This window comes from Erithacus rubecula (assembly GCF_903797595.1).
Source record: "Erithacus rubecula genome assembly, chromosome: 2".
NCBI classification, from domain to species: Eukaryota; Metazoa; Chordata; class Aves; order Passeriformes; family Muscicapidae; genus Erithacus; species Erithacus rubecula.
In genome coordinates, this window is record NC_136685.1 from 1,417,989 (window position 1) to 1,440,528 (window position 22,540).

At 39.9% G+C, this 22,540-nt stretch overlaps 1 protein-coding gene across 1 annotated transcript in view; it reads right to left on the reverse strand.

Annotated features, from left to right (window-relative positions):
* ELP3 (elongator acetyltransferase complex subunit 3) overlaps nt 1-21,394 on the reverse strand; it is an 82,403-nt gene extending 61,009 nt beyond the window's left edge. The window contains exons 1-7 of the mRNA XM_079298200.1: nt 21,288-21,394; nt 19,332-19,431; nt 18,135-18,273; nt 16,849-16,919; nt 13,818-13,881; nt 12,685-12,753; nt 11,797-11,951 (exon numbers count right to left, since the gene is read on the reverse strand). Of these exons, the coding sequence (XP_079154326.1) occupies nt 11,797-11,951; nt 12,685-12,753; nt 13,818-13,881; nt 16,849-16,919; nt 18,135-18,273; nt 19,332-19,431; nt 21,288-21,315 (626 nt within the window). The 5' untranslated portion in view covers nt 21,316-21,394. The remainder of the gene's footprint in view (nt 1-11,796; nt 11,952-12,684; nt 12,754-13,817; nt 13,882-16,848; nt 16,920-18,134; nt 18,274-19,331; nt 19,432-21,287) is intronic.
* Nucleotides 21,395-22,540: the final 1,146 nt, after the last annotated feature.

Consider the following 22,540-nt stretch of genomic DNA (forward strand, 5'->3'; position numbering starts at 1 on the left):
TCAGCCTAACCATGGCCTGCCCAAGGAAATTATTGCTCTGGTTTAATTCTCATTTCACCAAATAATCCCAGTTCTTGTTGTGTCAAAGAAAAATCAACGTTTATCCTTCTCTGTGCCACTCAGGACCTCATAAATCTCTGTTACATCACTCTCAGGTATCTTTTCCCTGCTCCCACAGCATCATTTTCCTCCTCCCTGATTTCTGAAGGGAAGAAATGAGCAAAGTTCTTCCCAATTTTCTCTCTCTTCCCATCACTGTAATTCCTGAGCTGTTTTTTTTTTTAACTAATACCAAGCACCAGGGCTGTGCTTCTCACAGTTACCAAGTAAAACTTCAAAATCTTATTCCTGAGTGGTGCCAGCTAACCTGGACAGGAAAAAAAAATCTCTTTTATAAACAATGCTTTGTATCTAAACTGTTTTTGAGGTCAAACAACCTGCTCCAGCACAGGGACCTATTAATGATCTCCCTCTGTTGTGTTAATTGATCATTTAATCCATCCCTTAATATCTTTCCACAATGTCAGCGTGCAAAACCTCCACTCTCATTCCCACAATCCAGTGAAGGGTTTTTAGAAATCCAGGCAAAGTTAGAGAGATTTGTCAAATGCTCCAGAGAAAGCTACAACCCAAAAGTGTTGTTGAAAGCATTTCTTGTAGCCAGAGGGCAGGAATTCATCTGCCACACGATGGGAACAAGCTCTGTGCAAACAAGAACCTCTCTGTACTCAATCTACGTGAACAGGGAGGTGCTTTGGGCTTTCAGCAGCTAAAGAAAATAAAATCTTGTCCTGATAAATACAACCGAGGCCCAACACATCAGCAAAACACATTTTGCAATGTGTCTGGAAGAGGGGAATACACAAAGCTCTTGTCAAATGTCCCATATTCGATTTATCAGGTGAGGAGGGCTCACACTTTGTTTCACCAGGAGCCTGAGAGTTTCACTCTCAGATTCATGGGTGAATGTCAGTAAAAAAAGGCAACAATTCATCTTAGAGATGGGGAAATGCAGCACATCACTGATCATCCCAGCTTGGGTTTCCTGCAGCCAGGACAAAAAAAAAAATCAGGGATGAAACCATGCAAGCTGTCCTTGCTCCCAGGATGCTCCCACAGATTTCCCATCCCCTTTCATTCCCACCAACAGCACTTGGCAATGACACCCAAAGGAAAAAAAACCACAAAAGCCATCCTGGAAGATGTGATAAAGCTACAAGGAATGGTTCAGGACAGTTTGAGAGCCCTGTGAAGATCTACAGGTGAGGATGAGATTTTCTGTGCCAACCTGGGGCTCCTCCTCAATCCAGAATTACAGAATTGGGAATTTATTAAACTTGGAAAAGCCCTTCAAATCCAACCAGCACTGCCAAGCCCAGCACCCACCCTTGTCCCAAGCACTGCTAAACTGATTTCTTTGTAAAAGTAATTTTACAAACCAGCCCTGCCAGGCTCAACTGGGAGAAATCCCAGTTGTGAGGGACAATATAATCACCCCAACCAGGATGATTTTCCAAAGCAGTTTTTGGCTCGTGGTGCAGAAGGAAAGCTTAGAACAGAGATGCTCAGCACAAAGAGAGGAAATTAGAGATTTTCTGGTGTTTCAGAAAGAACCAAATTTCTCAGGAACAATTTGGGGATTTCACAGAATCACACAATCACAGAGAGGTTTGAGTTGGAAAGGACCTTAAAGATCATTTTGCCCTTAACCTAAAGGGACACCCTGCACTACCCCAGGTTGCTCCAAACCCCAAAAACCTGACCTGGAACATTTTTAGGGATGGGGCAGCCACAGCTTCCCTGGGAAAACTGTCAGGGAAGAGCAATCCAAGGAGAGATTTCTGTGCAGTAATCCAGGATAAACACCCACGAGTGTCTCTTTGCTTTAAGCAGCTCCTTTCAAGGGGTGAAAAGCAGGTTTGGGGGGGCAGCATTTAGTCAATATTTCATTTTGATCCCCTTTCTCTCAGCTTGGCCAGCTCTTCAGCACAGTGACCCCTGAAAGAAAGCTGGGTGGAAAAATTCCATGAGGAGATGGCCCAAGATTTGTCCTTGACTTTTCTCATCTTGGCTGTGCAATTACTTCAGGAAAAACTTGAAAGGGAAAAAAAAACCCCACAACATTCTGCTGCCTGTTGCCAAATCAATACAATCAACCATTAGGTCATAACTATAAAGACAAGTTGCTCAGGGAATAGTCAATACTGAGTTGCAGGCGTGGGCTAACAAAGGATGCAGGAAGAAAAAAAAAAAACAAAACAAAAAAAAATCCTTACATCTAAAATTACAGAAGAAATTACACAACAGCCTCTTTTATTAAATCCGCCCTGAAATTCGAATTTTTTTTTTTTCTTGCTGGGTGAGACTGACACAGACTTTCAAAAAAACCCAACTCCAATTTCAGCATTGATATCGACTCACTGCAGCCTAAAGAAAGTTGGATATTCTTAGGAACAACCTGAGGAAAAAAAACACCACAAACTCAATGCTCTAAAAGTGCTGCAAGTGTCCAGCTTGGCCTTTTGCTTTTTTTAGTTTCCTTTTTCCACCTTTTAAATGAGATTGAGCTCGTCCCCATCTGACTGGGTGAGAGAAAACATTTAGCTCGAGGAAGGAAAACAGCTTGATTGCTGCTTTGAGGAAAGGAAGAAATTGTATCCATAAAATTATAAAGAGAGCTAATAAAAAGCAGCCATCAGCCAGAACTGCCAGTGGAGAGAGAACTGTGCTTCAGCTCATCTTCACCCCGTGCCAAAATCCCTCACCTGCAAAGCTGGGACAGGATCACTCCCAAAAAATGTGAAAAATAGTTGTTTTCCCCCCAAAAAACCACTCCTGGGTTTGCTGCAGGAATTTGTGGTGCTCTGGCCCAGCTCCTGCTGTAGCTCCAAGGTGCTCACAGCTCCTCCTGCACGGCACAGGGCTGGAATCAGAAGAGCTTTAACACCCTGGCCAAGCCAATTTGATGATTTTACTCAACTTTTAATGGTGGTTGAGTCACTGTTTGGAAAATGATTTCAGCTTTTAGCTGCTGCAGTCAGAACTGCATCATCCTCGGGCACAGCCATCCCTCACAGCTCCAGGGATGATGTGTTGGCCCAGGGATGGGCTGAGGTGAAATATTTCCAAAATATTTCCTGGTTAAAACCCCTCAAATGGCACAGCCTGAATTTTAATCACAATTACACAGAGAGGACACAGCCAGAGGTGAGTGACCACCTGTGTCTTCCCAGAGCTGGGGAAAAACAAAGATTTTTTTTTTTTTTGTTGGCCTTTCTTCCCAAGGAACAAATGGCAGGACAACAGCTCCAGGTTGTGGTTTAGATGGAATATTAGGAATAATTTCATCCCCAGAAGGGTTGGAACAAGGTGCCCAAGGAAGTGCTCAAAAACATGGATGTGGCACTTGGGGAGGTGTTTTAGTGCTGCTGGTTGATGGCTGGACTTAATGACCTTAAAGGTCTTTTCTAAACTGAATTATTGGAAGCAAATTAATGGCAAAGCAAACACTGGAAGGCACATCAAGCAAGGATTGGTATGAGCTCAAGGAGCCAGAGGTGGGAGGTGGAAACTCCTCCTGTGTGGATTTTGGGTGGGATGCTCTCACCTCCTGGGGCAGCCAGAGCAGTGCAGATCTCAATCAGAGCATTTCACCTCCTGTAGGGAGCTGAGCTCTCAACCCACATCTCACCCCAGAGCTGCCAGAGAAAATAAAAAAGGGAGGTTTTCCTTACCCAAGCAACAAATTCCTGCTCATTTCTGAATTTTCAGACCATGTCTCTGGAGTCAAAGCAGGCAAAGGTTGTGCAGAGAGAGTTAAAGAACGAGGTCAGTGCACAACCCAAGGCCCAGACAGAGCAAATCAAGGCTGCACAAACACCCCCCAAGCTGTGCATTCCCAGCTTGGAGCATCCAACTCCCCAAACTTCTGAAAAGCACAGATTCCTGCTCTGCTCCCCACCCCCTGCAAAAGTATGAAAATTAAACCTGGTTTTTTTTATTTGTTTTTTTTGTTTTTTTTTTTTCTCTCCCCTTTCCACGCCGATTGCACCCACCATGTCACCAGAAAATGAGTTTTCTTTCAAATTAATTTCGTGGCGTTGAATGAGGCGAGCAGAGCACAGCTGAGGGAACCATAAACCACATCCCCCTATTTCACCAGCTCATTTCCATCCGGGCTGCAAAGCAATCGCTGCTGAGAGAGGGGGGAAAAAAAAAACCAAAAAAAAAAGGGAGTGTGGGTCCCCTGTCAGCGCTGCAGGGCATGGGATGATCGCTTTGGATCATCTGCAGCTCGGGGAAATGGGGAATGTTTGAGTTGGTGGCTGCCTGGGGAATCAGAGTAGAGCTGGGATTGCTCCTGGGAGCTGCAGGATGGGTGTAAATGATGAGGGGATTAAGCCAAGGGTGGTGTAAACGATGAGGGAATTGACCCAAAAAAAACCTTATGGTGCACAGCATCCCTGTTCTCTGTGCAACATTACCTCTGGATCACCGGCAAAATTGGAATTAAAACCCTGTAATCACCTGGCCGGGTTCAAATTCACACAGGTGGCCAAAAAAAAAAAAAAAAAAAAAAAAAAAAAAAAAAAAAAAAAAAAAAAAAAAAAAAAGAAAAAAAAGCTCCATCTCCAGTCAGCAACCCCAGCTGGCCACTCGGATCCCATCCCACCATTAACATTTTAGTGCAGGTCACCGGAGAACTTGTTGTGCTTTGCCAAATTACACAGAGCAGCAAGAACGAGCAAAGTATTCCCTCTGGCAGGTGTTCAGCAGTAATTTGCTGGAAACATACAGGAAAAAAGCAGGGAAAATTCATTATTTAGCTCTGACAATGTCATGACCGCTAAGGCTGACGCTGTTTCCACCAGCACGGGATAAAACGTGGATTTACAAATATTTGTAATTTTGGGGTGGATCCAATTCCTGAGAAAACACCTCAGAGGTTTCAGCATCCCCTTTGGAAAACCCCAAATCACACAATATCACAAAAGGGTGGGTTTGGCTTCCTTAAAATGGAATATTTCACCTGCAGGAGGAACAGCAGTAAGGCAGATAATGGGATAAGCAATCCTATTCCATGGCTGAGGGAGGAAGGAAGATGGAAATCTCCCCACCACGAGATTAGGATCTGATGAAATGACTTTTTGCTTAGAGAGCTTCCAAATAACATCAACTCCAGCAGTTAAAGGTTGGAAAATGCAGCAGGAAATGAGCAGCACTGGGAGGGCAACAAAGGCCAGGCAGCTTTGGGGTAAAATTCCTTAAATTCTGCAAGTTATGAAAGCATAAACACTCGGTGATAAATGAGTTTTAATGGAAAATATAAAATGGTTCGGGTGGGAATGGACCTTAAAGCTCATCCCAACCTCAACACTTTCCACTGCTCCAACCTGGTCTTGGACACTTCCAGGGATGAGGAACCACAACCTGTCTGGGACATCTGTGCCAGTGCCACAGCACATCAAAGCTGGAAACAAAGCAAATCTGCCTGCTTCTCCAGAATGATTAGGAGCTGGGCTCCAAATCTCTGGGAACAAAAGGAAATTTAGGCAGATTTTCTGCTGTAAACGATCTGGCACTAAAACAACAGCCACTTATCTCCTGCCTGGATGTCCAGAGGGATTTGACAGACAAGCTCTGATGGATCCAGGCACGGTAATTTCCAATGCTGCTGCCTCCTGCTATTCCCTTCCTCTGCCAGCAGCCAGGCACAGGAGGGGACACGAGGCTGGTGAGTGGCCACATCCCAAAATTGCCGCTGGAATTGGAGCTGAACCCGGCAATTTGGAGCGTCAAGAGCCTCCCTGTCACTGCACCCACTCATTATGGCAGGGCCAGGGGTGGGAGCTGACTGTCACATTTTTAATTTCCCACTCCCCTCAGGCACAGAAGGAGCTTCCGAAATGGCTCTCCTCTCCAAAATTCCATGAATTTGCCGCGGGGTGAATTGTGGCAGCTCTGGGAGGGGTCACCTGGAGCAGAGGGTCAAGGTAGAGAAAAGGAGAACAGCAAGCTCCTGCATGGCCCCAGCGTGAATCACTGCAGAGTGAGTCAAAGCCTGGCTCGTTTGCTGCTGGAGTCACAATTAGCACTGGGGGAGCTCAATTAAGAGGCATTAGTGGCAGGAGCTCTGGAATTGCAGGGCAGCTTCTTCCCTGCCTGCAGGAGCCACGAGGTGAAATGGGTTTGCTCTGACCTCTGAATTTTGGGGAAAATACAGCACCAGCAAGCTCAGAGTTCCCTGCAGGAACCTCCCACCCAGAAAAGATCCAAAAGTCTTATTTGGGGGAGTTTAGAACAGACCTCAACTTTATAAAGGATCATTTTTTTAAAAGCAGGTTTGTTCCTTGAACAGCAAATTCAGGGCGTGGCTGAGTTTGATTCACAATCCCAAAATTCCAGACTCTTTTTGGATCTCCAGACTCCACAATCTCTCTGTTCTGTTCATCCTCCAAGCTTCTTTTTTTTTTTTTTTTTTTTTTTTTTTTTTTTTTTTTTTTTTTTTCCTTTTGTACACAACGACCTTCCCACAAACCCCAGCACAGGATAATCACACAAAGCACATTTGTCACAGCTCTGATCTGGCCTCTTCAGGACACATTTCCAGCTGGGATTTCAAAAAAGAGTCTGGAGCTCCACACCTCAAACCAAGCACTGCAGGAACTGCCACAGCTCAGGGTTGGTTTTTTTTCTGCCTCAATGGATTAAAAGGTCCTAAACTCTGATTATTTACAACCTGTGTCTTCTCTTTCAGCAGAGCTCAGATTTGTCCCCTTTCTCCAAAATAAAAAAAAAAATCAATTTTGGGATACCTGAAGGAAACTTCCCTCCCCACCAGGATAATTGTGGGTAACTGCTGCTCCAGGGAGGACACACAGATAATGCTGGAGCACAAAAGGACTCCTGGCACAGGCAATCGATGGAAATCCAAGGAAAAGGTGGAGCCAAATGCAGCAATGGCTCCTCAGAGTTCTGGGGTTCAAGATGGAAAATGAGCTTTTGAAGGGATTGATGCCCCAGTTCTGGATGTGTTATGGGAATAACTGTGTCTGCTCTGCACCTGGATGTTGTCTCATGAATATTAGGAGAGAATTCCAAGGGCCACAGGCAGGATTTCTTCCCAAAATCCCATCTAACCCTGCTGCCTGGCAGTGGGAAGCCAATCCCTGTGTCCTGTCCCTCCATCCTGAGAGCAATGTTGGATTTATCTTTACAAAGGAGCTGTAGATCTGCTGGGAGATAAGGATAGCACTGAGAGAGAAAAAAAACAGTGGGAAAAGAGATTTGCCTTTACAAACAAACTGGAGGTTTGGTTGTAAATGAAATTGGATATCAGAAGATGAAAGAAGCAACGGGGAAAAAATATGAATTGTATAAGAATTAAAAATTAAAAGGGAGGGTTGTACATTAGAGGGGAATCTCAGGTGTCAGGTGTTTGGGAAGTCTGTGCCTCTCAAGTAGCTCAGCCCATGGGGAAAGAGAGAAGGAAATTGGGATAAAAAAGGAGGCTGCATCCTCCAAAAATTTGAGAGATTGCCCCATGGCCTCTCCCTTTATTCAAATAAAGCAAAAAGGACTCCCCTGTCTCCTTTTTGGACATAAACCTCTGGTGTTTGTGGATTAATTTTCCTGACAGCAGGAATTCCTTCCCAAAATCCCACCTAACCCTGCTGCCTGGCAGTGGGAGCCATTCCCTGTGTCCTGTCCCTCCATCCCTTGTCCCAAATCCTTCTCCAGCTCTCCTGGAGCTCCCTGCAAGGGGCTCTGAGCTCTGCCTGGATCCTTCCCTTCTCCAGGTGAGCACCCCCAGCTCTCCCAGGCTGGCTCAGAGGTGCTGGTGCAGTCCCAGGAGCTGCAGGGATTGCTGATTTCCCTGCTTTTCTCCAAGCTCTCCTTGTGCCCTGCTCCCTCATTAGGAGTCAGCTCCTGGCGCTGGTGACTCACATTGGCAGCTCAATAAAGCCCAACACCCCCCATGACTCACGGGTCAGGTGAGAGGAGCAGCAAAATTCTCATTTGCATGTGCATTTTACACCTTCTCAGGGCTCTGATTGTCCTCAGCAAAGAGCAAAAGCAGCAGCAATCAACTCAACACTCTGGGGCTTGATGGGAGCAGCTCCCGGGGAAATGATGAGTTTCTCAAAAAAAATAAAATAAAATAAAAATAAAAAAATCCATCCTTGCAGGGATTCTTTGGGATTGGAAAAATTCTTAATAATTCCAAACCTGCTCTTAAGAAAGGGGAGTTTATCACCAAGCCCACAAGTCTGGCTAGACAGGCACCCAGAAATTCCTAAGTGGTGCTCTCTCAGTGAGAAAAATTAAAACTTCTCGGTCTTCAAACAAAGATTCCCCCCTGGCTCTGCAATTCTTTACTCACTCCTCAGCCAACCTATTTCTCAAGCAAACCCAAGCACCTCGAGCAAAGATTTCTGTCTGAAGGGTCTAAAAAAGTGTTTATTACCCCAAAAGGGAGGTGCTGCAGAAATATTAAAACCCAGGGAATTCATTTCTTTCCTCTGCTCTCAGCGGAGCTGCTCTGAAAAGCCTCGAAGTTTCTCTGTTTATCTGCAAAAAAATCACATTTTTGGTCGGTGAGTTCATGCATTTATCTGCAAGAAAACTGGAAGCCAGCTTGGAATTTCAGCTGGAATCCAAAATCCAAAGGGGTTTGGGGGATAATTTCTGTATCCAGGCTGGCAGTGCCTGTTCCTGGTGAGGGACAGGACTGACCTCCCCTTGGCAGGCTGGGACCTGCATGGAATCACATCCTTTTTATCACATTAACCAGCAGCCTCAGAGGGCTGATGGAGATGAAGCATCACTAGAAGAAAATTGAAAATTAGGTCGGGAGGAGGGTGGCAGATTGATGATCCCTCAGCTTGTGACAGCAGAGCAGAGCAGAGCAGAGCACGGGTTTGGGACAAAAACCAGAAATTACTGGGTGAAAAGGGGGAAAATTGGGGTGGGATGGGATGAATAAAGGTCCTTTCCAACCCAAACCACTCCAGAATTCTCTGATTCTCTCTTGGCTGAAGGTCCTTTCCCACATGAAGGAAACTCTGTACAAAATCCAAACTTAAATATTGATTTAAGAAATAAAACCTCCAGAATCCCACTGAGAGAGAGTGGTAGATCCCAGAACAGGCAAAAGGCTCTCAGAACTCCTCACTCCTCACAGCTGGAAGTGGTTGAGGAGCTGAATCCTCACAATAAAAGAAATTAATTCAACCCTGACTGTTTATTTCAAGTGTCACTGACCGTCCCAACCAACGCTGCAGTGACACAGAGTAACAACCAAAAGGAAAAGCTCTGATTCATCTCCAACTCCATTTTCTCCACCCCTCCAACATGTAGGAAATGCAACTCCAGTAACTCCCACAGAACTCCATTTACCAAGCACTTAGCATGAGTTTTATGTTAAAAATGTAAACCTTTATTTATCTGCTGAAGAACCCACACGTTGCCAGGGCAGGTTTTTTGTCACCCTGCTCCATCTGTGCTGCTCTGACTCCACGGAGTCACTTTGGGTTTAAAATTGCTGTGGCAGAAATAGTTCCCTTATTATCTACAGAGCAAAAGGCCAGGCTGCTTGAAAAATTATTTCAGGCCCAATAAAATCAGCTAAGACACCTGCAGCAGGAAAAAAAAATAAAATAAAATACAAATGGACTTCCCACACCCTGAATCACAGCAGTGATTTGAATGGATGACCTGTAACCATCACCCTCCTTCATCAGGAGCTGTGTCCTTTAGAAACTCTTTATCCAACTTTTATCCTGGATAAAACCCACTTGGAAAGAGCAGCAGGGTGTTTTTTGTTTGGTCTTTGAGAGAGGAGAGGTGGGGGAAGAAAGAAAAGAAAGAAAAAAAAAAAATTAAAAAAAAGCAGAGGAAAGCAGCACAAGTGTTTGGTGCCCTCCAGAGGAAAAACCGAAATTAAATCACAGCTTTGAGATAGAAAGGGCTGGATTTAAATTCACTTCTGTTAGAGATCACAGTTCTAAAATCACTTCTCATAGAGAACACAATTCTAAATTCACTTCTGTTAGAGATTACAGCTCTAAAATCACTTATGTTGGAGATTACAACTCTAAATTCACTTCTGTTGAACACAATCCTAAAAACACTTCTGTTGGAGATAAAAATTTTAAAATCACTTCTGATATAGAACACAATTCTAAAATCACTTCTGTTGGGGATGACAGTTCTAAAATCATTTCTGTTGCAGATTACAGTTCTAAAATCACTTCTGTGGGAGATAAAAGTTATAAAATCCCTTCTGTTAGAGATTACAGCTCTAAAATCTCTTCTGTTGGAGATAAAAGTTCTCAAATCACTTCTGTTGGAGAATACACTTCTAAAATCACTTCTGATAGAGAACACAATTCTGCAATCAGTTCTGTGGGGAATTACAGCTCTAAAATCACTCCTGTTGGAGAGCACAGCTCTAAAATCATTTCTGTTGGGGGGATTACAATTCTAAAATCACTTATTTTAGAGATCACAGCTCTAAAATCATTTCTGTTAGAGATTACAGCTCTAAAATCACTTGTCTTAGAGAATACAATTCTAAAATCACTTCTGTTCCAGGTAAAAGTTCTAAAATCACTCCTGTTTGAGATCACAGTTCTAAAATCACTTGTATTGGGGGTTATAGTTCTAAAATCACATTTGCTGCAGATAAAAGCTCTAAAATCACTTCTGCTAGAGATTGCAGTTCTAAAATCACTTATGTTAGAGATTACAGTTTTAAAATCACTTCTGCTAGAGATTGCAGTTCTAAAATCACTTCTGCTGCAGATAAAAGTTCTAAAATCACTTCTCTTGGAGGTGATAACATCACAAATAAAAACCCACAGCAACAAGGCAACAAACTGAACCCGCCCAAGGAAAGCTCAGTCACTTAATAACCCCAAAACATCAATTTTTTTTTTTTTTTTTCTGTCCAAAAACCAGCTCAAACTCAGTATTTCCTGCCCCCTGAATGGCTCAGGCTGTGTTTTCTGAGCTGTTCAGAGGAGATTGTGACACCCAAGTGCTGCTGGGTTGGGGCTGGAAGGGGCAGGGAGTGCTGACGTTTTATTTTTGGGGGGATGAGTCATCCCTGACGTCCCAGGCAGGAGCAGCTGCCCCTCCCCAGCTGCAGGGAATAAATCAGGAATAAATTAGGAATAAATCAGGAATAAGTCAAGAATAAATCAAGAATAAATCAGGAATAAATCAGGAAGAAATCAGGAATAAATCAGGAATAAGTCAAGAAGAAATCAAGAATAAATCAGGAATAAATTAGGAATAAATCAGGAATAAATCAGGAATAAGTCAAGAATAAACCAAGAATAAATCAGGAATAAATCAAGAAAAAATCTGGAATAAATCAAGAAGAAATCAAGAATAAATCAGGAATAAATCAGGAATAAATCAAGAAGAAATCAGGAATAAATCAGGAATAAATCAAGAATAAATCAGGAATAAGTCAAGAATAAATCAAGAAGAAATCAGGAATAAATCAGGAATAAATAAAGAATAAATCAGGAATAAATCAAGAATAAATCCTGTGGTCCTGGCATTTGTCACAACTCCAAATGGAGGTGATGAGGTGTGAATACCAAAAAAAAAAAAAAATCGAAAAACAGGAATGAAGGTTTTTTTTTTTTTTGCTGCATTTCCAGGGATCTGCAAAACTATAAATACCCCCATGCCCAAAAAAATACATTCCCTTCAAAAAATCAAAAAAGAGAATTCTCCATGTTTTTAAAGAATAAACAATTGAAAGTTCAACCAGCTCCTCACCTGACAGCCTCTGCCACGTTGTTGGAAGTGTGACCTGACAAGGCATCGTGGAGGTTCCTGATGAAATAATCTCTGTAATCTTCAGGTAAAGCCATGAAGGTCCCACCCATCACAATAAATTCCACTTTGTCCACACTGTGGCCCAGCTGCTTCAGCTGGAAAATTCAAAATATCACAGGAGAAATGGTCAGAGGGGATTTTATTTTATTTTTTTTTTTCTGTGTTTCCTTCCATGAATGAGAATTTTTTTTTTTTTTTTTTGTATAGGATTTTTACAATCACTTCCTCTTGGAAAAAAAGAAACAACTTCAAAAGTCATTTTTTTTACTGCAAGAATTCAGTGTAAATATTGAGGATTTTCCTGAGAAATCAGAATTACTTGAGTTACTGGTTCTGGTTTGAAACAAATTTGGCCAAAAAAATTCCTTCAATCTGAATTCCTTCAATTCATGTAGAACAAATTCTCCTGAAAATCTTGGTGGAGAAAATTCTGAATTAATAGAGAATTTTCCAATGAATTTGGAGATGAGGAAACTGAGCAAAGCAGAACAGAACTGAGAAACTTCCACATCCAACTCTCTGAGCAACACCCAAATAAAGTAATTTTGGAATTATTATTATTATTATTAAAAAATCAGGTATTGCACAGAACAGATCTTAGAGAAGAGTTCAAAACTCACAATTTATTTAATAGAAATGAAAGTTGGACAGCTGAAAAGCAGAAATTCAATTTTTACAGCCTGCCAGTCCAAGAAATTGAAATAATTCTCATTTTTTCCCATCCCAATACAACTAAAAAGTACAAATTTAATTTTTGCAGCCTGTCAGTGATAGAAATTGAAATAATTCTAATTTTTTTTTGCATCCCAATGCCCAGGATAAATGTACCTGCTCCACTCTGTGCCTGGTCTGCAGGTAGGGATCATACCGAGCCCGGATGGCCCTCATGGATGTTGGCTGAAAAAAACACCCAAAAATTCAGTTTAAAAACTTTTTCCACCTAAAAAAACAGCATTAAAAACCCCCTAAAATCCAATTATCAGCTTTTTTAAAAATCCTGGTTGACCCAAAAGCTTCAAACACACAAAGCGAGACTCAGTAAAATATTTTTTTTTTTTTTTGAACAATTAAATTCTGAAATTTCAAAAAAAATTAATTTTTAAAATTAAAAAATATAATTTAAATCCCTCCTTCAATTCTTAAAAGGATAAATTTTGTTTTTGCCTGAGATGGCAACCTAAAACCACCAAAATTATTCAATTTTTTAGCCAAAAAAATCTCTGCAGTGAGTCACAAAAATTGTTACAAAAAATCACAAAGTGTTTTCACAAATTATTCAGCAGCATCCTCTAGACTCAGTCTAGGCTTCAAATATTTCTAAATTAAATTTATTTCTTTCATTAAAATCCCTAAAATATAATTTTTTTTCTATCACCAGCTGATGGAAGGCCATTAATAATATTTTAAGATTTTTCAAGCACTTTTTGCAGCCTGAATTCACTTGGTACTTCTCTTTTTTTTTTTTTTTTCCTATTTAAGATTTAAATCACTGTGGTAACAACAGATAAAATTTTTATTTAAAAGGAATTTCCACCAAATGAATCCAAATGGATTTTATCTCATTTTCCTACTTCACATCTTTACCACAGCTTTGAGGTTTTTTTGGTTAAAACCAGGCAAAATAATTCAGTCACAAACTTAAAATTTCTCCTGGGGAGGGAAAAGTTTGGAAATATAAAAATTTAAGGAGCAGATAAAAGGGAATTAATGGAATTTCAGCTAAATTAACAGCTAAAAAAATGAAGGTTTTTAGCAAAATTTACAATTTTTTTTAAACCTCTCCACATCTTTACTCATGTTTGAAGATCCTTCTTGCACAATTTTAAAATTTTAATTCATCATTAATTCCTGTAATTAAGAATTTCACTCCTGCTTTAAAAGCTGAAGTTACTTAGATATTTTTTTGTTGTTTTATTAGTTTGATTTTTGTATTTATTCCCCAAAATTAGGGCAATCTGTACCTCATATCCTGTGTAGGACTGGGTGGAATATTCAAAATCAGAGTCAGGTCCCCCTGGGCAGTACCTGCAGGGTGAAAAACAGAAAACAGGAATTGAACTCTCAAAATTCCAGCAATTTCTGGAATTAGGTAATATTATTAAAGTTATATAATTGTAATAGATAAGTCCATATAATATATAATAATTTTAAGTAATATATAAAAATTCTATATAATATAGACAGAAATTGAACTCTCAAAATTCCAGCAATTTCTGGAATTAGGTAATATTATTAAAATTATATCATTGTAATACATAAGTTTATATAAGATATAATAATTGTTTATAATATAGACAGGAATTAAACTCTCAAAATTGCAGCAATTTCTGGAATTAGGTAATATTATTAAAATTACATAATTGTAATAGATAAGTCCATATAATATATAATAATTGTATGTAATATATGGTAATTCTATATAATATAGATAAGAATTAAACTCTCAAAATTGCAGCAATTTTTGGAATTATGTAATATTATTACAGTTACATAATTATAATATATAATTCCATATAATATATAATAATTCTAGGTAATATATGGTAATTCTATATAATATAGATAGGAATTGAACTGTCAAAATTTCAGCAATTTCTGGAATTATGTAATATTATTACAGTTACATAATTGTAATATATAACTCTATATAATATATAATAATTCTATGTGATACATAATAATTTTTCATAATATAAACAGGAATTAAACTCTCAAAATTTCAGCAATTTCTGGAATTATATAATATTATTAAAATTACATAACTGTAATAGATAAGTCCATATAATACATAATAATTCTATGTAATATATGGTAATTCTATTTAATATAGACAGGAATTAAACTCTCAAAATTGCAGGAATTTCTGGAATTATGTAATATTATTAGTTACATAATTGCAATATATAACTCTAAATAATGTATAATATTTCTATTTCATGTATAATAATTCTATGCAATAATTCTATATAATAATTTATATGTAATATATAACAATTATATGTAGTATCCCATTTAATAATTCTATAATATGTAAGAAAATATTCTTAAAATTTTATAAATTATAAAATAATAAATTATAAAATAGAAATTATAAACTAATAAATTATAAACTAGAAATTATAAACTATAAAATAATAAATTATACAATACCCAGGAATGCTGGGGGGAGCTGAGCCCACCTGTGCTGACAAACACCAAGTGAGCAGTGCAAAAGAGGAATTTTAATTAATTTTTAATGAGAATGGGATGTCCAAAACCAGCTCAAATTCCTGCATCCACCTCAAACCCAACAAGATTTTCTGGAAGGAAAATCTATTAAAAATTTTCTGGGATAATGCATTATTTTAGGGAGCAGCCATCAAGTTCTGGGGCAACACTTACACATAGATTAATTGATTTAAAAAAAAAAATAATTCCACAATTTGAATGTTTTCCATGATTCTCTCAAGAGCATTTATCTGATGCAAAATATGATTTTTTGGGGGGTATGGAGGGATGTAATATTAGGATATCACCCTGTCCCATCATTCATTTTAAATGTAATTTTAAAAATTTAAATATTTTGATGGTGAAAAAGCTCAGCTGTGGTTTTTTTCCCTGAACTTATTTAAAAAACAAAATATCCCAAATATTCAGAAATGAATTCAGAGGAAAGGTGAAGGAGCATCCAGGGAATTTTCCTGATGGAACAAATCTCAGCCAGCCAGCCCTGAGATAATTGATTTATTTCCTCACTGCCAGCTCACCTCCAGTCTTTATAAAATTAATTATAAATTAATTATTGGCTCACCATGCCCACATTAATTTGTGCAGTCCAAGCTGTTCCCAGGCATGGAATTATCTGGAACAGCTCAGAGGAATTTAAATCAAAACCAGAGTGAAATCCATGGATTGATGGCATGGAATGTTGGGAAATAAATGGGAAAAGCAAAAAGCAAGATCAGATTTCAAGGAGTGGAAATGAGGAAGAGAATTTAAGGTAAGCCAAGCTTGTGTTCTTTAATTAATTTAGAAAAGAAAAAAGAAAAGAAAAGAAAAAAGAAAAGAAAAGAAAAGAAAAGAAAAGAAAAGAAAAGAAAAGAAAAGAAAAGAAAAAGAAAAGAAAAGAAAGAAAAGAAAAAAAAAAGAAAAGAAAAGAAAAAAAAGGAAAAGAAAAGAAAAGAAAAGAAAAGAAAAGAAAGGAAAGGAAAGGAAAGGAAAGGAAAGGAAAGGAAAGGAAAGGAAGAAAAGAAAAGAAAAGAAAAGAAAAGAAAGAAAAGAAAAGAAAAGAAAAGAAAAGAAAAGAAAAGAAAAGAAAAGAAAAGAAAAGAAAAGAAAAGAAAAGAAAAGAAAAGAAAAGAAAAGAAAGAAAAGAAAAGAAAAGAAAAAAGAAAAGAAAAGAAAAGAAAAGAAAAGAAAGAAAAGAAAAGAAAAGAAAAGAAAAGAAAAGAAAAGAAAAGAAAGAAAAGAAAATGAAAGAAAAGGAAAGAAAAGAAAAAGGAAAATAAAATAAATAAAATAAAATAAAATAAAATAAAATAAAATAAAATAAAATAAAATAAAATAAAATAAAATAAAATAAAATAAAATAAAATAAAATAAAATAAAATAAAACTGAGTGAATTCCAGATTTTGGCAGCTGGAGGCCTCCCCTCCATCTGTGCTCTGCCATTCCAGCCACATCAGGGACACAAATCCCACCTGTTAAATAAATTATTAATAAACTAATAATCACCAAGGTGGAAATCTAATATGGAAAGGTGGGTTTGGGTCATGGAAGGAGAAAATTTTCTCCCTTGACGAAAAAAATGAAAAAAAAAGCAGATTTAGGTCTTGGTGGCTGCTCCTGCAATGCTGACTTAATACAGAAAATTCTGGAAAAAATGAACTTTTGGGTGATGGAATCACAAAAAACATCTCCAAGAACACCCAGCCCAACCATCCCCAGCAGTGCTGTGTGTCCCCAGAGGCAGAGGGGGCACATCTGGCACATCTGGGCTGCCCCAAACTCACACACAGATGTTGCCTGTGAAGTTGATGTGGGGGCACCGGTGGGGTTTGCACATCACGGCCACCACGGCGATCTGCAGGCAGAGAAACCACAATTAATTACCTCTGCCATCCCCTAAATTAACTCATTGAAATTAGCTGAGCACAGGGGGTTGTTGTGGGGATGTGAAATAGCTGTGGGTTAATGTTTGAAAGGGAAAAAAAACCCCAAAAAACCAGGAAAAATAGGAATAATCTTATTAAATATTATTTAGCGTTTTCGTGTTTCAGTGGAAATTGGGGTGTGATATGAAAAATTAGATGGTTTCAGTGGAAATTGGGGTGTGATATGAAAAATTAGGTGGTTTCAGTGGAAATTGGGGTGTGATATGAAAAATTAGGTGGTTTCAGTAGAAATTAGGATTTGATATAAAGGATTAGGGGGGTTCAGTAGGAATTGGGGTTTAATTTGAAGAATTTGGTGATTTCAGTAGAAATTGGGGTTTAATGTGAAGAATTTGGTGTTTTCAGTAGAAATTGGGATTTAATGTGAAGAATTTGGTGATTTCAGTAAAAATTGGGATTTAATGTGAAGAATTTGGTGATTTCAGAAGAAATTGGGGTTTAATGTGAAGAATTTGGTGATTTCAGTGGAAATTGGGGTTTAATGTGAAGAATTTGGTGATTTCAGTAGAAATTGGGGTTTAATGTGAAGAATTTGGTGATTTCAGTGGAAATTGGGGTTTAATGTGAAGAATTTGGTGATTTCAGTAGAAACTGGGGTTAAATGTGAAGAATTTGGTGATTTCAGAAGAAATTGAGGTTTAATGTGAAGAATTTGGTGATTTCAGCAGAAATTGGGGTTTGATATGAAGAATTTGGTGGCTTGAGCAGAAATTGGGTTTTGATATAAAGAATTTGGTGGTTTCAGTATAAATTTGGGTCTGATATGAAGAATTAGATGGTTTACACTGAATTGGATGAATTTCTCTGCTGAAAACACCCACAGTGACGTGAACACAATTCTCCTTTTTCCTCAGAAAAATCTCAGGATATTTTGGTTTGGAGGGACCTTAAATCCCAATCCCACCACCTCCCACTATCCCAGGCTGCTCCAAACCCTGTTCTTGGACACTCTCAAACATGGAGCAGCCACATGAAAACCTCAAGGAAGGAAAATCCCCCCAAAAATTTTGCGCTGCGGGCACGGAAAAAGCAAACAACGGATTTTGGGTGGGAATTAAACCCAAATTTTGGGCTGGGAGCAGGAGGAGTGAGGAGGAAAGAGGGAAAAATCACTTTTATCTCACCCCACTGGCTGTCCTGATGGGTTTGGCCTTGAGTTTGGGGAGCAGAACTTTCCTGAACTGGGGAGGGACGGCGGCGATGATGTCGACGAGCCGGGGCTGCGCCGGCAGCCCGTACTTGGCCGAGGTTTTGGTCTTCAGCCTGCAACCAAAAATCACCAAAATCACCAAAAATCACCAAAATCACCAAAAATCACCAAAATCTGCCCTCCTTTCCACCAGTGCCACACAGATCCTTCAATTTTGCTCTCCAGGAAAAAATGTTAAAAACCAAACAGTTGCAATGCGCCAAAAATCAACCCGAAAAAATCAAATATTTTCTGTGTGTTTTCCTTCTTAATTTGGATTTATCAATTTTTAAGGACAGCTCCCGATGGATGTTTAATTCCTGATTATTATAGTGTTTAATTCCTGATGATCATAATTTGATCCTGATTAATTTGTGTGTTTAACCCTTACACACCCAGCCTGCAGCTGAGTTTGTCTCCAAGGCAATTCCTAGCAGGAATTACCAGAAAAAAAAGTTTATAATTATGTCAATAAAGTGGAAAAAGTGGGGAAAATTCCAGTTTTCTTGCTCCACATAAATAAAGGAGGAAGAAATTTCTGTGAACAACAAATTCAGGTTTTCTAACTCTACATAAAGGGGGAGGAAATTCCTTTAAACAACAAATTCAGGATTTCTTGCAGTACATAAATAAAGAAGGAAGAAATTTCTGTGAACAACAAATTCAGGTTTTCTTGCTCCATATAAATAAAGGAGGAAGAAATTTTTGTAAATAGCAAATTCAGGTTTTCTTGCTCCACATAAATAAAGAAGGAAGAAATTTTTGTAAAAAACAAATTCAGGTTTTCTTGCTCCATATAAAGGGGGCATAAATTTCTGCAAACAACAAATTCACATTTTCTAACAAACATGATAAAAAAAAGTTTCTGCCAATAAACTAGGGTGTGACCCATTGCTAAAAAAATCTGATTTAATATTATTTCTGTATTAATGTTTCTTCTTCCTGATGGATTTGGGATTACAGAGGGATGGAGATAGGTAGGAAAAAAAAAAGCAATGAGATTTTCTTGGAGTTTTTCAGCAATCCCACCCATTTGGGACTCTGTAGGAAATCAGCCCAGAATTTATTGATCTTGCTGCCTTTTTCAGCAGAAAATGAGAGGGAAATGAAAGGGGAGAGGGCAGGCACTGACTTGTTGATGTCCACATCTCTGCCCTGCTCGTGAGCCTCCAGCAGCTGCTTGATGATGTCAGCAATGGTCATCACCATCAGCTCAGCCTGGCTGGGCTCCCCTGCAAAACAGAGAGAAATAATGGGGAGAAACAGGGGAAAAACAGGGGGAAATAATGGGGAAAAACAGGGGGAAAACAGGGGGAAATGGGGGAAATAATGGGGAGAAACAGGGGGAAAAAGAGGGAAATAATGGGGGAAATAAGGGGGAAATAAGGGGGGAAACCAGGGAAAAAACAGGGGGGAGGATGGGGAAAAATGAGAAAAATACAGGGGAAAACAGGTGGAAAAAGGGAAAAAATGGAAAACAGGGGAAAAATGGGGGGAAAACGGGGGAAAATAGAGAAAAAACAGGGGGGAGGATGGAGAAAAATGATGAAAATACAGGGCAAAACAGATGGAAAAATGTGAAGAAACAGGGGAAAACAGGTGGAAAAACAGGGGGGGAAATGGGGAAAAATGGAGGGAGAACAGGAGAAAAATAGGGGAAAACCAGGGGAAAAATTGGGGGGAAGATGGGAAAAATGAGGAAAATACAGGGGAAAACAAGTGGAAAAATGGGAAAAAAACAGAAAAAACAGGGGAAAACAGGGAAAAGCAGGAGAACAATGGGGGGAATGGGGACAAGCAGAGGGGAAAATGGGGGAAAACAGGAGAGAAACAAGGGGGAAATGGGGGGAAAAACAGGAAAAATGGGGGGAAAAACAGGAAAAATGGGGGGAAAACAGGGAAAGAAACAGGGAAAATGGTGGGGAGGAACAGAGGAAAAACAGGGGGGAACAGGGGAAAAACCAGGGAGAAAAACAGGGGAAAACCAGGAGGGAAACAGGGAAAAAACAGAGGGGGAAACAGAGAAAATGGAGGAAAAAAATGGGGGAAACAGGGTAAAAAAGAGGAAAAAAAGGGAAATGGGAAAAAAGGAAAGAACAGGGGAAAAACGAGAGAAAATGGGGGAAAAAAGGGGGGAAAACAGGGGAAAATGGAAAAAAAATGGGGGGAAATGTAGAAAAATGGGGAAAAACCGGGGGGGGGGGAACGGAGAGAAAACGGGAAAAACGGGAAAAACGGGGGAAAATGGGGGAGGAAACGGGGGAGAAAATGGGAAAAAACCGGGGAAAAACGGCGAAAACGGGGGAAAAACGGAGAGAAAACGGGAAAAACGGGGAAAAACGGGGGAGGAAACGGGGGAGAAAATGGGAAAAAAACGGGGAAAAATGGCGAAAACGGGGGGAAAGCGGAGAGAAAACGGGAAAAACGGGGGAGAAAATGGGAAAAAACAGGGGAAAACGGCGAAAACGGGGAAAAACGGGAAAAACAACGGGGAAAAAACGGGAAAAACGGGGGAGGAAACGGGGGAGAAAATGGGAAAAAAACGGGGAAAAACGGCGAAAACGGGGGAAAAACGGAGAGAAAACGGGGAAAACGGGGAAAACGAGTTGAAAACGGGGGAAACGGGAAAAACGGGGGGAAACGGGTTAAAAACGGGAGAAACACAGAAAAATGGGGACAATGGGGGGAAAACGGGGAACGGGGGAAAGAAAACCAGGAGAAAACGGTGAAAACAAGAAAGCACAGGGAAGAAAACGGGGAAAAACGGGAAAAACGCGGGGGGGGAGTCCAGGGAAAACCGGGAAAAAACAGGGGGAAAACAGGTAAGAGTCAGAGATTTTCCCTGACAAGGGATGGCACCCATGTCCCCAAGTGCCACATGCAGGGGGATTTTAAATCTTTTTAAGGGAAGAAATTCCTGCCGATGCCCTGGCGCAATTTGAGCTGTTTCCCCTCAGGCTGGCCCCGCTCCCTGAGGCCACAAGGTTCCCCCTGAGCCCCCCCAGCTCCCTCAGCCGCCCGTGTTCCAGCTCCATTCCCTCCCCCGGACACGCTCCAGCCCCTCAAATCCCATTTTTGTTGTTTTTACCTTTCCCATTTTTCCTTTTTTGCTTCATCCCGGCGGATCCCGCGGCCTGTTGCCGTAAAGTAAGACCGCCGTGCTGCCGTAAAGCAACAGCGTCCCGCGCGGTCGCGAAAGCGCCGTAAAGCGGCGGGTGCAGTTCTGCCATCAACCACCGGGAGGCGCCAGCACCTCGCGGGATTTTTTTGGCGGGAAAATCCCGAGATTTGGGGGTTTCTGGGGAGTTTGGGAGTGTTATAAACGAGAAACAAAAGTCTCGATATTTAGCGAAATTTAGATTTATATAGACAGAGCGACCCAGCGCTGGGGGAAACGTCTGAGAGGTCACAGCCTGAACTTGGTTTGCAGCTCCCTTTTTATAGGATGGTTTTCCTTGTAATTAATAATTGTTATTGTTTTGTTGGAGTAATTCTGCAAGGTGAGCAGTGGTGGTCAAAGAAACTTCCAAACTTGGATGGGACAGCTCTTGGGACAATTGGTCGTGTAACCATCTTGTCTTGGGAGATAAAAACAGGAGAAATGGGAAGTCTGATCTTTAGCAGATAGTTTGTGATTGATCACACAAAGGCAGGAAATCTGATTCTGCAAAAAAACCTTACAGACTATGGAAAACCTTCTTTTTTATATATTTTACAAACTGGTATAAACAATATTCATAACAGGGGGATTTAAATAGAGCGGGTTTAATCATATATTTCCCTTTGTCTAGGTCCTTGTTTTTTTCTTATTTTAAGTATTCTGGTTTATACAAACTCCAAAACTTCTATGATTAACACGAATCAGTCATGGAATTAATAAAGAATCAATCAAGGAATCATGGAATAAGGAAATCATGGAATTAAGGAATTGCAGAATCACTAAATCCCAGTGTCAGAGTCACAGAATGATGGAATTGTGGAATCACAGGATTGCATAATCTCAGAGTCACAGAGTGAGAATCCCAAAATCGTGGAATCACAGACTCCCAGAATCTCAGAAGTGCAGAGTGATGGAATCACAGAGTCAGAGTCAATCACAGAATCATGGAATCACAAAATCATGGAATCACCAAATCATGGAATCACAAGACTCTCAGAATCCTAGAACCACAGAGCCATGGAATCACAGAATATCAGACCCACACAATCACAGAATTGCAGAATCAGTCATGGAGTCATGGAATCACAGAATCAGAGAATTGTGGAATCACAGACAGAATTACAGATTCACAGAATTAGAGAATCAATGAATTAAATAATCACAGAATCAGAGAATCGTGG